Source organism: Denticeps clupeoides, chromosome 16 (assembly GCF_900700375.1).
Source record: "Denticeps clupeoides chromosome 16, fDenClu1.1, whole genome shotgun sequence".
Lineage (NCBI taxonomy): Eukaryota > Metazoa > Chordata > Actinopteri > Clupeiformes > Denticipitidae > Denticeps > Denticeps clupeoides.
The window spans coordinates 10,620,646-10,638,092 of NC_041722.1; the positions used below are offsets into that span (position 1 = coordinate 10,620,646).

Sequence of the window (17,447 nt, forward strand, 5' to 3'; positions counted from 1 at the left end):
GCAGTTCCTCTCGAAGTGTAAAGTGGGGAACAAGAGCAGAGGAATTACATCATGAAAGCAAAGTCATCTGCTAAAAAGCAGATCTTCTAATACAGTGGAGAACAAAGGGTCAAAACTGTGGAGAGCTGCCTTCTGCATCTCGTGCTGAGGACACTGTGGAGTATGAAGGACAGTCAGAACGATTTGCCATACAATCTTGCTGCAAATAGGAAGCACATGCTTTAAAGCAAATATTAGCATAATGAAATGCCAGTACAAACACATGAAGATCTGGAAATGAAAAGTTGGAAAAGTAGCCTGGTTCTATCAACATCTATGAAAGTAAATTCCTTCATTCATTGCATTAATGGGATTTTTCTCCCCCAAGTGCAAAGTTTCCCATCTCTGATAAGTAGAGGCTGTTCATTGGATCCTAATGGTCATTTTAATTAGTAGTATTTTGAAAAGGAGATAATGAAAATAGATCAGAAGTATGATATGATGATCATTTTCATAAGATGTCCTCATGATTTACAAAAAAATACCACTTGGTAATTATCTTGAAGAAGAGATACTATCACACAGAACACTTTTAATTTTTAATATGGGAGGAGCAGTGGCGGTTTTTGGTATGAGCCGTTGGTGAGGTGGTATCAATTAATATCATAATCTGCAATGGGGCCTAGCGGTTAAGGAAGCGGTTCAATAATCAGAAGGTTGCGGGTTCAAATCCTGATATATTGCCACTGAGGTGTCACTGAGTAAAGCACTGTCCCCACACACTGCTCCCCGGGTGCCTGTCATGGCTGCCCACTGCTCACCAAGGGTGATGGTTAAAAGCAGAGGACTCATTTCTGGTGTGCTGTGCTGCAGTGTTTCATTTTTGGGATTGCTGTTGTGGGATTGTGACATATTAATGTGGAACCAATAGAAACAAGGCATCGAACCATGTTAACCATGTTAAACCACTTTTGGTTTTAAAAATAATAAAAAATTACATTTGATGTGTTTTTTTACTTTATTCAACACGTTTTTGTTTATTCGCAATGTATTTATTTATTACTATTAAGTATGAATATGAATGTGCAATGTACTTACCTTTAGTGAGGTAAGTACACACAGTCCTAGCCATAAAAGCTAAGGTATAACACCTTTTTGGTGTGTCATCTTTTGTGTGAGTGTGTGTGATTTACCTGGTTAAATTCAGTATGGTTTTGACAACAGTTTCACAATAAAAAATATGTTAATGTACAGTGCATAATTAGTTTTATGTGTGTGTGTGTGTGTGTGTGTGTGTGTGTGTAGGGGCGCGCCAGTGTGGGTGTTCACCCAGGGTGATGAGTCTATTGATGGACAGAAACCTGATCATGAAAAACGTAGCACATCAATATGTCTCATTTTTAAAGATTGTATTTCTTTCTAGTTTCTTGCTTCTTTCTTTTTATTTATCTAAGTCCTGAGGATGCCTTTAATCTTACATTAATGAACAATCCCCACACTTAGTGCACTTAGTGCTAGTTCAAAAGTAGTCCTCTTAAAGTATGGTTAAAATAAACCACATTTTTTGTACACTAATTTATTTATAACAATAGTCCACTCTAACTTTTAAATGAAATGAACTGAATAACCATAATGGTTAAGTATGTACCTTCTATTATGCTGTATGTTCCTAAAGGGCTTTATCTATCATATAAATCCCAGTGGTTCATGACAGACTTTCTGAAATAAGAAAAACACTTCAAAAGCACCCAGCCAAGTGGCATGAAAGAAACCATTCCTGCAAGGATACAGACCATGTCCGCAATGCCTGCAGTTATCCGCCATCCCCCGCAAATGAGCCTGATGTGAGGGCTGCAATTGTGAATAATTAGTGGTCCACCTCGCAGGGACTGCCCAGATAAAGCACTGGTGCCTGGGGTACAGATGGCCTGATTATGATCTACAGGCTCAGCCGTACATTAGGATTACTGCAACGAAACTGCTCTCAGTTAATTCGTCTTTGCCTCGATTAGTCCGAAGTCCTGTTGAAACAGCACATTTGTGCCATGAGGCCAAAATGAAAGGAGCATCACCAGCAAGATAGGAAGCTAATTGCAGCAGCCATAAAATCACTTACCAGCAAATGCTGATCCCATTTCTCATATTGTTAACCGAATGGAAAGAGAAAAAGGAATGTATTTTTAAAAACAAATAATAAAGATGAATGAAAATGTTTTTGGATATATGCATGGCCTGGTCTTTCCAGCCTTTCTGCTTTGTTTTTCTCTTTGCACATTTCTGCATAGCAGAATATGTCGGAACATGTATGTGTTGTTGAACCTCAGCCTGTCGTTGCCCTTGTGTTCCATTTTTTCTTTCTTTCCTGTAAGCGCGATGTGAGTCATTGTTGCCACCGGGGAACTATATTCAGAGTGGATGTGTTTGACTTTAGCATATTAAAATGTATTGTTACCTATTATTTCAACCATCCGTTGCCCGGGTAATCTTTGACCCTCTCTTTAATGCGCCACAGAAACACTTACCTTTTGAAGGGAAGTTTTGTCAAGTCCATGAATGTCTGAATACTAAATGTCGCACAGACAGGCGAGTTTTTCTGAATAGTCATTGTTGCTCCCTCCTTCACTAGAACGCTGAGCACTGAACGTGCTGATTAATTCGATTGATTTTCCTTTTACTTTGATGTTCGGCTATCAGATTCCCCCCAGGTCCAGTGTGCTCAGTTTTTTTTTTAACGTTGGCAACTCAAAATAGATTTTCCTTCATTCTACCACGAACACTCCCTCTGAATTCCGCAGGAGCTGGTGCATGGTCCTGCAAATGGACAATAAACCAACAAAACAGTATGTGATGTGTCCTGGCATTCAACGCAGCATTCAGACAAGTACACTAGTACTGATCTGTTCTCACCAGACCACATTAAAAAGGATTCTTTAAACAATTTATACATTATTAATCATATTTATTGGGCGGCACAGATATAAGTAATGTTGCGTTACGCCAACAAGTCATTGCGTCAAGCTGTTATTTTAGTTTAGTTTAGTTCCATAATCCTTTTAGTCTAGTCAAGTTTCAGTCGACTAAAAGTCTGAGCATTTTAGTCATTTTGTAGTCTAAATTATCCATGAATATTTTAGTCTAGTTTTAGTCAACGAAAACGATGACATTTTAGTCATTTAGTCTGGTTTTAGTCAATAAAAATTGCATTTTAGTATTACAATTCTATTTAACTCAGTCAGTCTGGTACAAGTACCCAGTAGAACAGACAAAAACAGCATATTTTTAGCAGAATGTAATGTATTTAGCAATGTATTTAAACTCATTTGATATTACCTGGACATACAGAGGTTTGGCACAATAGAAGTTACAAGAATGAATTTATTAAAACAGGCAAATTACTATTGCAGTTACATGTAAATATTGTAATGGAACCAATGTTACAGAAAAACCCAGATTAAAAGAAAAGAGAGGAACTAGACTTCATATAGGGAGAATCCCAGCACCTGAGGGGGGACGTGCCCCCGATGGAGGAGGAAAAGAAGAGACAGTAGTCTTTTAGACAGTAGCCTTTTATACTTGCCATTTGACTCCTAATACGGTTGCCACAGACCAATCCGATTGTCGTTTGATGTTTCTGCCTTGTCTAAGCAGAACAAATAGTGGTCATCCATCCCCAACATGACTTCCCCGTCATGGAACCTTGGGCCATTTGTTGGCCTTTTTGCACCCTGGTGATACTTCTTGTGAGAAGAAGGCCATAATTTGGAGATAAAGTTGGGGAGGGGTCTTTCTTGGACCTGGAATTTGGGGTGGTAGTAGCCTAGTGGGTAAAGTTTTTTTTTTTTTTAATTAAGTGATTGTCACACGTGATACATAGCAGCACAGCACACAGTGCACACTGTGAAATTTGTCCTCTGCATTTAACCCATCACCCTGAGTGAGCAGTGGGCAGCCACGACAGGCGCCCGGGGAGCAGTGCGTGGGGACGGTGCTTTGCTCAGTGGCACCTCAGTGGTACCTTGGCAGATCGGGATTCGAACCAGCAACCTTCTGATTATGGGGCCGCTTCCTTAACCACTAGGCCACCACTGCCCCATAAGGTAAGGCATTCGCCTATGAACCAGAAGACCCAGGTTCAAATCCCATTACAACCAACATGTCACTGAGCAAGATTCTTATACCTGAGTGTCTGTAACTACTCATTGTAAGTCACTCTGGTAAAAGGCATCTGATAAATCCGGTAAATGTAAATTTCAGAATGCTTTATGATTTTCTCCCAGCCGTCTGCTAAACTACCACAAGTATCCTGAAATCTTATTCCCATAATGCAACGTCAGTGTATTGAGGAAGTTACGTCATCCATGTAAATGGATGGGAGACACAGGAAACAGAAATACTGCATAAAAATAACAACACGATTAAACAAGAGGAAATAGCATCTCATCTTGTAACTACATTTTCTTGGCAGTCACAGTTTTTCTAGTGCTACTGTGGGAAGGTCCTTTACGAGGCTGTTATGTGGGCCCATTTGCAAGTATTGAAATTGTCAAAACAAATTTGTCTTATCCCCCAGAGCAGAAACAGAAGACCAAGCTCCATTGTTTCATGAGACATGTTTGAGGTGATTTGTTAAACCTTTTTTTAAATAATCCCTAACTAAACAGCACAATGAATTATCTCACTGGAGTAATTCAGAATATAATGCATTCGTAAAAGAAATGCAAACAGAAGGAACACTTAAGAAACACTTCCAAAAATGTCTTCCCATTCTGCAAAGCACCTACTTTGATGGCACCACTTTAGACAGAATCCCAGTTCTTGTCCCTGTTTAAAACAGTTTGGGGAAAATGTCTCAAATTACCTCTGGAACGAAAAGATGCAATATTGTCCTGAAGTACGATGAGGTGTTATGACTTTGGCACTTTATTTCAAGTTTACAAAGAGTGGCAAACTTTATGTGTTAGAATATTAGACTGTATGAAAGGAATCTTTGGTGGATGATAATAACGTGTCCACCCAAACAAGAGAGGAAACGTTTAACCGGAATGGATTTGGCCTTTCTCGAAACAGTCAATTGTGTTGATTTTTTTCCCCTTTCCTTTGATGCTCAGTTCTAATCCCTCAGATCTAGTGTGCTAAATGTTCTCCGTGCAAACAACTAGAAGTAGATTTTATGCTTTGAGTTGCATTGACTTTCTCTCACTATCCCGAGAACACTCCATCTGAACTCTGCTGGAGCTGGTGCATGGCCCTGCATATAACAAACAAAATTTAAAAAAGCAATAATTTGCGCTGTTACTCAAAGCAGCCACTGAAAGGAGTAGATTTATATTGATTTGTGTGCATGAGAGTATTCAGACCACATGAAGAGACGTACTTTAAGCAATTTATCTGTCATTATCATATTGATTTCTTTTTTTAGATATTTTTTTTCGAGAAAATGTTCAGACCAAGCTTTGTATCCTAGTCAAATTGTGCTTAGAAATTAACTTTTTATTGTCCTAGGAGAGGACAAAACATATTGCACTGCTTCATGAAACCTGTTTGCATCAAACCTGTAACCCTTGAATCATAACCACTGTGAATTAATTTGTTTAGTATCCTTCTCTCAAGCATTCTTTCATGCATTATTATCGCCCCCTAGCGTTAGTGAGAATAATACAAGGCCACAACACAATTGAACTTTGGAGTTTTTTATTTCTTGCTGTGAATTAGTTAAAAAACGCTGATGTATTTTTTTTCATGGCATGGAAACAAAAATTGTCAAAGGTTTATGTGTCTCTTCTCCTTAGTTGGCAGCCAGGATCTGGTCCACCCAGCCGCGGAGCTCAGTGACACGGGCGTACACAGCGGGTGTTGTGGTAGAGCAGGCGCTGCTGCCCCAGCTCACAATACCCACCAGAGTCCATATGGTGTCCTTCTGGCAGACCAGGGGGCCACCAGAGTCACCCTGAGACACATATGGGAGAGGGGACAGAAAATGAAATACAGGTGAGACATAATTGTGCAACATTATTGGATGTTATTATGTCTCTTTACTCCTGTGCAGCTCAGCTGGTAGAAAATGGAGCTGACATTGTAGTTGATTAGAGGTTCAGTTACACACACACACACACACACACACACACACACACACACAGAAACACAGTAACACATTGTATTTGTTGGTGATGGGGAGTTTATGTAATGCACCCCAGGGACCGTATTGATGTTTAATGTCAAATCTGGCAGTGGGGAGGAACAAGACAAGCCTCACCATGCAGGAAGAGGCGCCATCGGCTCCAGCGCAGATCATCTTGTCTGTAATGTTGCTTCCCCAGTATGTCTGGCACGTTTCCTTGGAGAGCAGGGGCAGAGCAGCCTGCTGCAGCTTGTTAGGGGTGGTAATGGCTGGGGGACAGCAAGAAGGTAAATCATCTTGGTTTGCCCCTTGGTTTCATTTGACCAAGTTAATAAGGGTAAACAATGACAGGTATGGCTTCCCAGTCTCTCACCTGTGTGGCGGGTCAGACCCCAGCCGGAAGTCACACAGGTCATTCCAGGATTGAAGTTATCAGAGGCCTCCGCCAGGCACACAGGGGACACGCGGTCATTCAAGGAGACAGGGGAGGCGAGTTTAATCAGGGCAATGTCATTGTTGATGGTGCTGGGGTTCCACTCAGGGTGAGTGAAGACCTTAAACAGAAGGTTAGGGTATGCATATTTTTTGAATTATTCCATTTGGATGAGATGCATCTGGGAAACAAATAGCAGGTTGTGAAAAGCATACCTTCTGTACTTTCATGGTCTGGATGTCCTCTCCGGCTTTACCCTTGTCATGTTCTCCAACAATCACCCTGTGGCTAGTCCTGGGAAAATATGAAAACTTTTCAGCGCATGTTTACTGACAAATAACAACTTTTTAGTAATAAAAATATTTAGAATCTACAGTTATTCATTGTCAGTGCTGTCAAGCGATGTACAATATTCAAACACATGGGATCTGAGTAAAGGTTCCTGACAGCAGCTGACATTGAGAGGACAAGCCAGTACCTCACATTGCAGTGGGCAGCAGTAACGACCCAGGTCTCACTGATCAAAGAGCCGCCGCAGAAGTGGAAACCAGTGAAGTCCTGCAGTGCAAAACATTTCACTGATACAAAACTATGAATGTTTCAGCCATTGAATCTGGCAGGGGCCACCACAATAAAATGTTCATTTGCACCAAACTCTTTCCTGTCTGAAAATATGTTGCACATTGTCCAGCTTTCACATATTACAATTTGGAGACATTTGTTACAACGAAGCCAAATCTGTATGACAACAATGGAGCAAAAATATAACAAATATGAATTCCAAGTCCAGAGCACAAAACATTTAAAATGAAGTAAGAAATTGTATAATTTTTAGTCAAAACTTCATGAAATACGTTTTCATCTTCAAAATGACTTTTTATGGAGAAAGAAATTATCCCCTGTTTTGATACAGACCTGCAGGGACACCTGCCAGGGCCACGAGTGGGGCACAGCCTCCTCACCATTCACGATGCGGGCATAGCCTGTCACCACGGGTGGGATTGCAGGGACGCCACAGCCTTGAAATAACACAGAAAAAGTAAATTAGATCAACTCTTCCCAGAAGAAAGGTAGGGATCAATAGCAAATCCCCATCACACCAGGGACAACAACACATACCATAGGCTGAGCTGATGATGGCAAAACAAGCTACCAACCACATGAAAGCCATTTCTGAAGCTCTGAGAAAACAAGTGCAGGTGGCCTATTTATCACCGAAGTTTGGCCAGAATTCAGCCAATGAAAGCTTATTTAACATTTTAAGGAATACATGAAAGGTTAACAATTAATCCAGACAAGGTTTTGTACATCCATATCTAAGAACATTTTTTTTTACCAATGATATCTTATCCTGACCTTCAGTGGACAGATGTATGAGGCTAGATTCTTCCCACCATTCTGAATGGCTATTACGAGAAGAACACTCCATGAAGCACTTCAGACTCACGTAACTATAAAAAAAAGAATTAATAGCAGGAGCAGGCTGACCCACATACAGAGCTTTCATTTAAGGCTTTCAAAAAGTAAATGTGCAATGGTGTACTTACATTAAACATTTTTGAAAGCAATATAAAATAAGAGCTAATGTAGAAGACTATTTAAAGTCAGAACTTATAGGAAAGTGCTTCCTGATAAAGTGAATGACATTTGATAAGTACAGAATTACATTTCAAAGGAATTTAAAGAGTTCATCTGAGTTCATGTGTCAGGTTTGACTGCAGCTGTGCTCAACACCGGTGGCCAATCCTGATAGCGCTTAAATGCGGGATGTTTCCGCCCCTTCCAGATCTCCGGCATATCCGTGAACTTGACATTGTAACCGTGTAGGCGTTAGTATGTTATGTTCTGGCAATCGCCACACGCCTGCGGGCAAGTTTACGTTCGTTATTGTAGTTAAATAGTTTTTGGCCATCGCGCCGCTGTTTATTTGTATTTATTGTTTATTTGTTAATAAAACCCCCTTCACAACATGTCAAACCTCTGCGCTTCCTTCCCCCGTAAGTCCGTAGTCGTGACATCATGAAAAAATTATCTTCCAAAAAAATACTATTTGGGGAGAGCATGAAAACTGTTACCTGCCATGGCACTTTGTGATGTATACAAAATTAATCTTACCTTACTTTCTTTCATTAATCAATTATTTCAGTTAAACGGTGCTCATGGTGTTGGAGGAAGTGGAAGTGGATGATGATGTGGAGGTTCTAATTTTTCTTTATGGGCCAAGGTTCACATCCATTTTTGCATCTGTGATTTAGTTTATTTTGTCAATGGGATGAATTTTGACATGGTGCGGTAACATGTGGAAATCATTCATTACAATAATACTGTATGTGTAATTTATAATCATAAATATGTACATCTATAGATTTTTAGCACCCCAGGAATCAGGACCACTAACTGCTTTTTTTCATTTTTAATGAGTTTTTAATTTGGTCAAGATAGTAATTACGTAGAATAAAGACATAGAAAGTGTGTCTGGGACTGGGACTGTCCTAGAAGTGTGAAAGGTTAAAAGGTTGCTTTTCATGGCCTCTCACAGTGTCATTCAAACACATATCATCATCACAAAAGGTTAGAGCATTGAGGTCACAAGTTCACATTTTATTACCATATGCACGTAATTATGGAAGTTAACCGCATGACAAGCCGCATTACTGCATAATAATAAACAGTTGCCCAGTTCTAATGTTAACAGACTTTTGACATCTAGTCCACCAGGAAGCAGTGGTCTGGGTGGCGGGAGGAACCATTTTCTAATTGATACAAATTTTAAATCTTTAAAGAGATTAGGATTTTAAATTCCAATTTTTATTTAATGCAAAAACACAAATATATAAATAATATAATAATATCACATGCCAGTCCCGGACGCGGAACATTTAATCAGCAGTTGCTTGGTGCTCAGTCATTGCAGATGTGCTCAATGACCACGACTCTGCTCCTAAATTCGCAGTGTGTAATTTCCTGCCAGAAAGTTAGCCTGTCCTCTTTTACCTCTTGCTTCAACCCATCTTCAGCTTGGCAGGACCACCACGACCCACCAAAAATGGGAAAGTCGATACCACAAGGGGCTTTGTGTGTTTTGCTCATCTCCCACCCATCATCGGCCCATCTGCCCCATGCAGCTGGGAAATGCACCACCCAGCTGATCAGAATGGCACAACCAGCTGTGTCTCTTGTCACCGCCACCTTTGTGGACCAATCTAGCCACAAACACCATCCGTACCCTCACCAGCACCGCCACTCTCTCCCTCTTTTCTGTGACCCTGTCGTAAGAGGGGTTCACAAAAGATAAAAATAGAAACCAGGATCTGGCCATTCCTCTTGCAAGACTGCATCTTCTTTCTGAAACAATGTATCATTAGCCTCATTACGTTAATTAACAAATTAACAGGCAGTTTAGTATCTAGGTTAATTTCTAAGAACAAAAAATAATTTCGGCAGATTATACACTGCACATGCACTTTACTTGGTCACTACAATTAGTTTGAACTACTTAAAATTTGGAGGCTGCATATCATAAAATAAAGTTGTTACCCTACTATACCCTTTAAGGAATAAATTATGCAATGCATTGCGTAGAAGAGTCAGCTTGAAGAAGGCAGAAGCAATTTCCAAATGTACATGATAATAGATGGGCTGTTTTGCTACCACACCGCCAAAAAGACGAATAAATTCTTTATCAAGTTAGATATATTTAGAGATTGAAACACTAACACATGGCATTGAATTACATTTTAATCAGTTGGCAGTGTTTGTTATGTCCAGTTTATTGGTCACTTGGGCTCAGTGTTACCTATTTGTACTGTGTATTTGAAATTTGGAATGAAAATGTTACTTTCTAAGCACTGAGCATTGAATAAAGCAATACCTTTTTTTTATTGTTCATATTTGATTAATGTTATGATGATTAATGTCTTGTTGTGTGTTTTTATTGAAAAATTCCGTAATAAAAATAATAGCCAAACTCTGAATACAGCATGCATTTCCTTTTTCTGAGCTGTGTTTGCATTGGGAAAAACACAGATGTTTACAGTAAGACCTTGAAAAAGGATTATTGGTTGAGAAAATGGGCCATGTACCCTACATATACTTGACTATAAGTCAATTCATATTTAATAAAGCATATGTCCTTTAAAATTCATATTAGACAAAGTATGTATTTTTGATAAACACATTGTATGTGTCAGAATGATGCCATTTTTTCAACAACTATTTTTAATGGAAATACTTAAGATTGGTTGTTTGTTTATTTATCTGTAGCTGCAATAATGCAATGTAAAAGTTTAAACCTTCTCCTTCCAAGTGATCTGAGAATTGTATTTATTAAAATGCTCTAACATAAATAAAATGTGTTTAGCATACCATTTTAAATGAGGAACGTGGAGAAACTCTCACTGCAAGGTGTGTGCTATCCCACGATAAGCCGATAAGATACAGGGTGAGTTACTGAATGGCGTATAAAAAGCCATCAGTCACAGTCCGTCCACCAAGCTGAAGACATGGCCTTCCTGTGGATCCTCTCCTGCATTGCTTTTGTCAGCACAGCCTTTGGTAAGAACAAAAAAGCCAGCACGTGTTCTGCGATGACTATGTGACCAATATGATTTTAGAGACTGGTGTTAGTTGCATATAAATAAAAACGTATTCAACCTGTTTTAATGCTGCTTCATCCAGGCTGCGGCATCCCTGCCATCAAGCCCATCATTACTGGGTACTCCAGGATTGTGAACGGTGAGGAGGCTGTGCCACATTCCTGGCCCTGGCAGGTGTCCCTGCAGGTGTGTATCACTCTCATATGTTCCAGACACAAACCCTAACAGCGATTGGGGGAGACTGGTTCCTACTGGAACATTTATAAAATATTTATAATAACATGACTACATTTGCTGCGCTTGTCAAAAAGGACTACACTGGTTTCCACTTCTGCGGCGGCTCACTGATCAACGAAAACTGGGTTGTAACTGCTGCCCACTGCAATGTGAGGTGAGACTTTGTTTCATTATAAATATGGAAAGATTTATTATTATTTAAAAGTATACATATGTTATCTTAAAGGTTTCAGGCCCTGGTTTAAAGTATGAAACTCACTTAAAGCTGAATAAAAGCATATGATCTCTAGGCACATAACGACACAATGAATCACAAAGAGAAGACGTTGCATTTGGGATGAGAGGAAAGAGTCTATCAAACTTTAGACAGGCATCTCCCCACCCCTGAAAGCTCTTTATCACCTGCTGCAGGGCAAATGCATCATTAAACTGTATAGCCCTGTCAAGGCTTTCAAGGTCAAAACTCATCTCCTCTGAGATGAAAAAGGCAGTGAACCTCCCACTCATACCGAACACTGCAGACCCGTTCTCCCAGCCTTGGAATATCTGGAAACTGCAACAGCAGTTCGGCCCAAGATTACTGGAGCTTGAGTGACACGAGAGCTTTTTCTAAAACCATCTCACTGCGTTCACCATTGAAGGTGACTTTCTACAGGCTCTCAAATTTACTCTAAAAAGCACAGGTAGCCTACTGATAAGGTTGTATGCACACTGAACAAGCTACGCTGTATGTGTCTGGGTGCCCTAAGGTATGACGAAGATATGATATGGTTTAAATAGCTTAATTGGTTATCTAATATTAATTTTCATGAAGCAACTTAACTGTAACATTTTCAGGACTTCCCACCGTGTCATTCTGGGTGAGCATGACCGCTCCTCCAATGCTGAGAACATCCAGGTCATGGCTGTTGGCCAGGTTGGTTCTCCACAAGCCCTCACCAGTCATTTATATCACATACATTACCATTCAAAACATCCTTTAAAATAAAAAAGGGAAACAATTGTTTAATGCATTAAAAAGACCTCATATGGGTCAAAACTCCAGTCCAGACATTGTTCATGAAGTAAATGATTGTAAATAATGGACTATTAATATACATGTAGAAAGAAACTTTATTGGTTCCAATGAAATACTGAGTTTGTTAACTCAAGTCTGTCACTTTAAAGGTTTAATTTATTATTAGAAAACCTCTTTTGAGGATCTTAAGAGAGCTGAAAAAAGTTACACTGATTAAAGATAAAACTCTAGTACAGTATCTAGTGCATCAGCAGATGTGGGGTCGACCTCAACAGTATTTTAAACATAACATAATTACTATTTATAATTATTCTTTTTGTAATTGTATGTATTCAAACACAGTTCATGCTTTTCCATTGAAAAACAATGACATTTCTATAACATGGCAGTAAACATTATGCATGAAATGTAACAGTAACTTTCACCAAATATTCATAGTGCACAGTAATAAAAGACATGTTTGATGATCTGCTAGGTGTTCAAGCACCCCCAGTACAATGGCTTCACCATCAACAATGACATCCTCCTCATCAAACTGGCCACCCCTGCCAAGCTGGGCCTCCAGGTGTCTCCTGTGTGTGTTGCTGAAACCAGTGATGTCTTTCCTGGTGGCATGAGGTGTGTCACCTCAGGCTGGGGACTGACCAAGCACAATGGTAATGCATTTCTTCTGGAACGATTTAGGTTCATACTTCCATTGGTGTTCTGCTGAGCACATTCAATAGAATTTTGGGATATTGTTTTGCAATACGTATAACTTAACATGGTCCCAGCACAAATCACATCGTCTATTTCTGTGAGAAGAGAAACATCGTAAAAAGCCAATGTTTTTACATTAATGTGATCTAAAATGATTTTATTCAAATGCATTACAAAATTAAACAAATTAGAGCCTTCCTGCAATACAATTGATTATTTAAATAAGGTAGTAGCCTAGTGGGTAACACACTCACCTATAAACCAGAAGAGACAAGTTCAAATCCCACGTACTACCATTGTGTCCCTGAGCAAGACACTTAACCTTGAGTGTCTCCAGGGGGGACTGGAGTCCCTCTGGATAAGGGTGTCTGATAATTGCCATAAATATAAATAATTTTCTTATGCTGTCACTGTACTAATATTGAAAAATTATACCAATTTGATCATTTTGGAAATAGCAAAGATTTTGTTTCTTTTTAGCCCCTGACACTCCAGCTCTACTGCAGCAGGCTGCTCTGCCCTTATTGACCAACGATGACTGCAAACGCTTCTGGGGCAGCCAGGTCACTGACATCATGATCTGTGCTGGTGCTGATGGCGCTTCCTCCTGCATGGTATGCATGTCCCTAACAGCAAAGCAACATGGGACAGGTCACAAACTTTGTAATTCCTTCCTTCCTTTACTAAAACTCCACGTGTATCTGTGTGTTTCAGGGTGACTCTGGTGGCCCCCTGGTCTGTGAGAAGGCTGGAGCCTGGACCCTGGTTGGTATTGTGTCCTGGGGCAGTAGCACTTGCTCCCCCAGCATGCCTGGAGTGTACGCCCGCGTCACCGCTCTCCGTGCATGGATGGACCAGATCATCACTTCCAACTGAGGCTCTCATGTTTGTCTTTAGTTTCACAATAAATGAAAAATGTACCCCTAACGAATTCTTTGATGTTTTTCAATTTCCTTGCTGCTCTTGTAATGTAGGAACACTAAATCGATACTATTAACAAATAAGAGGACAAGTTTTACATACATACATGTATGGGTTTGAAATCTCAGCATATGTTTTAATCCAATTATCCAAGAACACAAACAGAAATTTATTAACACATTTAAAGAAATAAAATGAATAAAGAAATGACAGTGAGTTAATAAAGAAGTATTTGAATGAACCTATCGAAACATATAACTAAAGGAAACATTTTTAAAAGGAGTCTGTATAAATCATCTTAGGAACCTTACATGCAGGATTGCTGCCATGGGGGCACAGGAACGGATTACCAGACTGGATATTTGTAGGATATAGGGACCCATCTTTGTGATGGTCCTGTTTATATGCAGTGAAAGCCCTGCTGGTGGAGTGCTGGAGATGGATATTTATACAGTGCCACTGTCATCTGCAAAAAAGGATGCTGTATACTTTAGAGAGGAAAAATGTAGGCGTGTACAACACTTCAAACTATCTGACTTTGTGGTGCACTGTATCATTATGCTGGTTTATGTCAAGCACTGTGTACGGCCATTTTATTCAAATATATTTCAAGAGACTATGAATAATGTATGCTTCAGATACATGTTTTAATGCAAATAGAATAATGTTGTAGAGTTTATAGACGTCATTTGTCTCATGTGACAGTTTAGCATAGTGGGGTGAGTGCTGTAATTCGAGAGCAACATGCTGAAATTGCTGTAGAGCATAATGAAGAGCCTACATCACACAGCAGGCAATGTAGTTTAATCACATTTATTCCTTCCACTGCTCCAAAAACAGGAAGCGTTCAATAAAGCCTCATCCACATCCTCCACGTCTGCTTAGATCTTCACAGCCTTGACATGTTCAAAGTTTCCTTGAGTCATAAATGTCCTGGCACGTAAAGCGAGAAAGATGCTTACCAGGATGGAACTAACTTGATTATGGCTTAGGGTTAGTTAGCAACAGTCAAGACACAAATATCCTTCTCAGCCCAACCTTTAGAACCACTGCTTATCAAGAGGGCAATTGTGTACTCTAGTGGTGAACAGATGTACAGCAATTTTTTTTGTTGTTGACTGAACTCGATTTGCAATAGACTTAGTCAGGACTGAGCAAAGTGCTACATCTGATGCCCAATAAATAGCATCCAACAGCATCATGTACATTAAGCAAAACTGGCGTGTATGTTTTTGTAGGAAATGCACGTGGTGGTCTTATGTCTAGACACCCAATACTCAACGCATGTGCAAAATGACCTACCTTTTTAACTCTTTCTTTTCTAACTCCTTTCCTTTTTTTAAATCTTCAGCATTGCAACAGGCAGAGGTAACTTTTAGAAAAATTAAGATAATTATTTCATGTTGTTGCATGCATTTTAATGTGAGTTAATTTGCAAAGCGAGGTCAGCTGTTTTCTTTTTATATATTGCCCAGGGACTTAATAGCACAAAGGCCATTTGTTGAGGGAGTGTAAAGGACAGAAAGTGAATAATAGCTTCTAAGAAATGGAGCAAGGCATGCTGGCCTAATCATGAAATCATATGTTTCTTCACAAAGGCAGGCATGTATCTTCAGCCTTTTTATTAACAATATATACAACTGTCAGCACTTCTTTCAAGTACACGTAAAAGCTTCTTCTGTACTAACAGGGGACGACTGAGGTTAATTTCTGCACAGAATAAAAGTGAAATGGGAACACATGTTTTTTTTTATGTGGTGGTCAAATGAATCTGTTTTATATGAAGAAGATAAACAAACTTCTATAGCCCCAAATAAAAAAAAAAAGTCATAATAAAATGATTAAAGACTTGGCAGTTATTCATGAATTCTGTTTGTCAATTTTATTTGATTTCTCTTTATCTAATTACTTTCACTATAAATCAGCACCAAATACTAATTTAATAATAAACATAAATTTCACAAAGTAGAATTAAACTCATTCACTAGATATATATTGTCAGTACTACAAATACTCTTACTTTTTTTACACTTAACATGCAGTCAAACATTAGCTCTGACTGTGCAAATCTGTATACATAATATATTTAAGCATGAAAACACATGACACTTACAAATCAGTCTCACCGATCAGAGTGCAGGCTGAGACTGATCTGCCTGCTGATCTGCGGAGTGCTAGGCGTGGCCATGTGTGCAGGTGGGGTCCATATTGCGGCAATAGCAGAAAGCCTTGAAGAAACGACAGTAACAGGTATCACAGGCGTCACAGCAGGGAAACTGGTGGCCCAGACACGACTGCTGGTGTGGGATGCATCGGCGAGGAGCCCGAGTCGACCGACTTTGAAGCTGCACTGGCTGGCCAACGTCCTGTGGGAACTGGAGAGCATAAAAAAACAAAGGTAACATTAGCTTTAATTGTGACACAATGCACTTCAATCTTTAATCCTGAATTCAATTTCATTTCATTTGTCACAATTCTATGATGTATACATTTACTTACTTCATCATATGATCCAGGGTCCTCAAATAGCTCTTCCTCAACTGTTTCCAGGGCAAAATGCAAGGGATCAATTCTTGAAAGTGGTTCTTTACCTGTTTGTATAGAGAACAATACCAGTATATTTATAAAGTGTGGTCTAATTATCTTATATAATGCATAAGGCATTGCATTATTGCCTTAAACATCACAATATTATGAACAATCTGATTTGCCTGCAAGAATACATGTTGCAGTCTCGGCTTCAAATTGTATTTGTTGATAGAATAAATAGTGAATCGTCTATTTACCTATATCTGGCAGAAACGATGCCTTTATCCTCCTGAGACTGGGGTGAGAATCCTCCACGTGGTTAGTCCGTGCAGTGCACAGGGGCAGCAGGCTCACGGTAACTATCCACCAGCAGAGTATTACTGAGTTCAGCATGGCGATTAATCAGTTTTCTTATCTGTAAAATGTCTCTTGATAGCAGATTGGTTTAGTAGTCTAAAAAAGAAAAAAGAAAAAGAACACCAACCATAAAGACCTTTAACAAAAAGTTGCTGTAAGATGCAGGTCTGCATTTCCTTTAAATTACATTCACTAGTGCTGGTATGGCAGGTACCGTCATTTACAGACTGATCTGCATAACTTACCTGCAGCACTTGGGTCTTGAGATGATTCCAGAGAGCAGTGCAGAATGCCCCGGTTTATAAAACTGCTGGGGTGGGAGGTAAAGGCCACATGATCCCAAAGTACAGCTTGGAGGTGTGGTTTAAGGCCAGATCAGCTGCGTGTGGACGAGGTTTGGGGCATCCCCACAGTGGTAAACATATTAATTTGTCAGCAGCATAAAAAACATTCATAATAATAATGACCTTATATTTGAAATTCTGTTCTGTGTCTTATGGTATATTTTTAGAATTATCAAAGATATTAGATGAACATCTGAATTATTGTACACTTTATTTG

The 17,447-nt window shown here is 39.4% G+C and overlaps 3 protein-coding genes across 4 annotated transcripts; 1 reads left to right on the forward strand and 2 right to left on the reverse strand.

Moving 5' to 3' along the window:
• Positions 1 to 5,764: 5,764 nt before the first annotated feature.
• On the reverse strand, positions 5,765 to 7,701 carry LOC114765829 (chymotrypsin B-like). Of its 2 annotated transcripts, none has more exons than XM_028956302.1 (7): positions 7,650 to 7,701; positions 7,446 to 7,549; positions 7,009 to 7,088; positions 6,746 to 6,824; positions 6,471 to 6,651; positions 6,233 to 6,366; positions 5,765 to 5,926 (listed from the first exon to the last, which is right to left on the reverse strand). In XM_028956302.1, the coding sequence occupies exons 1-7, from the start codon at positions 7,699 to 7,701 to the stop codon at positions 5,765 to 5,767; spliced, it is 792 nt and encodes a 263-aa protein (XP_028812135.1). The 2 variants fall into 2 exon arrangements, with proteins under 2 accessions (XP_028812135.1, XP_028812134.1); XM_028956301.1 differs by having other exon boundaries at positions 6,746 to 6,818; positions 6,988 to 7,088; positions 7,650 to 7,692.
• A 3,331-nt stretch (positions 7,702 to 11,032) lies between these two features.
• On the forward strand, positions 11,033 to 13,955 carry LOC114765868 (chymotrypsin A-like). Its single transcript, XM_028956365.1, has 7 exons — positions 11,033 to 11,084; positions 11,208 to 11,311; positions 11,437 to 11,516; positions 12,200 to 12,278; positions 12,856 to 13,036; positions 13,560 to 13,693; positions 13,794 to 13,955. The coding sequence occupies exons 1-7, from the start codon at positions 11,033 to 11,035 to the stop codon at positions 13,953 to 13,955; spliced, it is 792 nt and encodes a 263-aa protein (XP_028812198.1).
• A 1,660-nt stretch (positions 13,956 to 15,615) lies between these two features.
• On the reverse strand, positions 15,616 to 17,186 carry agrp (agouti related neuropeptide). Its single transcript, XM_028956889.1, has 4 exons — positions 17,132 to 17,186; positions 16,787 to 16,982; positions 16,500 to 16,591; positions 15,616 to 16,375 (listed from the first exon to the last, which is right to left on the reverse strand). Exons 2-4 carry the CDS (start codon positions 16,920 to 16,922, stop codon positions 16,175 to 16,177), a joined length of 429 nt encoding a protein of 142 aa, XP_028812722.1. The 5' UTR covers positions 16,923 to 16,982; positions 17,132 to 17,186; the 3' UTR covers positions 15,616 to 16,174.
• Positions 17,187 to 17,447: the final 261 nt, after the last annotated feature.

Coding starts and splice junctions, on each gene's coding strand:
- LOC114765868 (XM_028956365.1), top strand. CDS start 11,033: ATGGCCTTCCTGTGGATCCTCTCCTGCATTGCTTTTGTCAGCACAGCC. Junction 11,085..11,207: donor TTTTGTCAGCACAGCCTTTG/GTAAGAACAAAA, acceptor TGCTTCATCCAG/GCTGCGGCATCCCTGCCATC. Junction 11,517..12,199: donor GCTGCCCACTGCAATGTGAG/GTGAGACTTTGT, acceptor TAACATTTTCAG/GACTTCCCACCGTGTCATTC.
- agrp (XM_028956889.1), bottom strand. CDS start 16,922: ATGCTGAACTCAGTAATACTCTGCTGGTGGATAGTTACCGTGAGCCTG. Junction 16,592..16,786: donor ATCGTTTCTGCCAGATATAG/GTAAATAGACGA, acceptor CTATACAAACAG/GTAAAGAACCACTTTCAAGA. Junction 16,376..16,499: donor ACCCTGGATCATATGATGAA/GTAAGTAAATGT, acceptor TATGCTCTCCAG/TTCCCACAGGACGTTGGCCA.
- LOC114765829 (XM_028956301.1), bottom strand. CDS start 7,692: ATGTGGTTGGTAGCTTGTTTTGCCATCATCAGCTCAGCCTATG. Junction 7,550..7,649: donor CATCATCAGCTCAGCCTATG/GTATGTGTTGTT, acceptor TGTTATTTCAAG/GCTGTGGCGTCCCTGCAATC. Junction 6,367..6,470: donor GGGTCTGACCCGCCACACAG/GTGAGAGACTGG, acceptor GCTGTCCCCCAG/CCATTACCACCCCTAACAAG.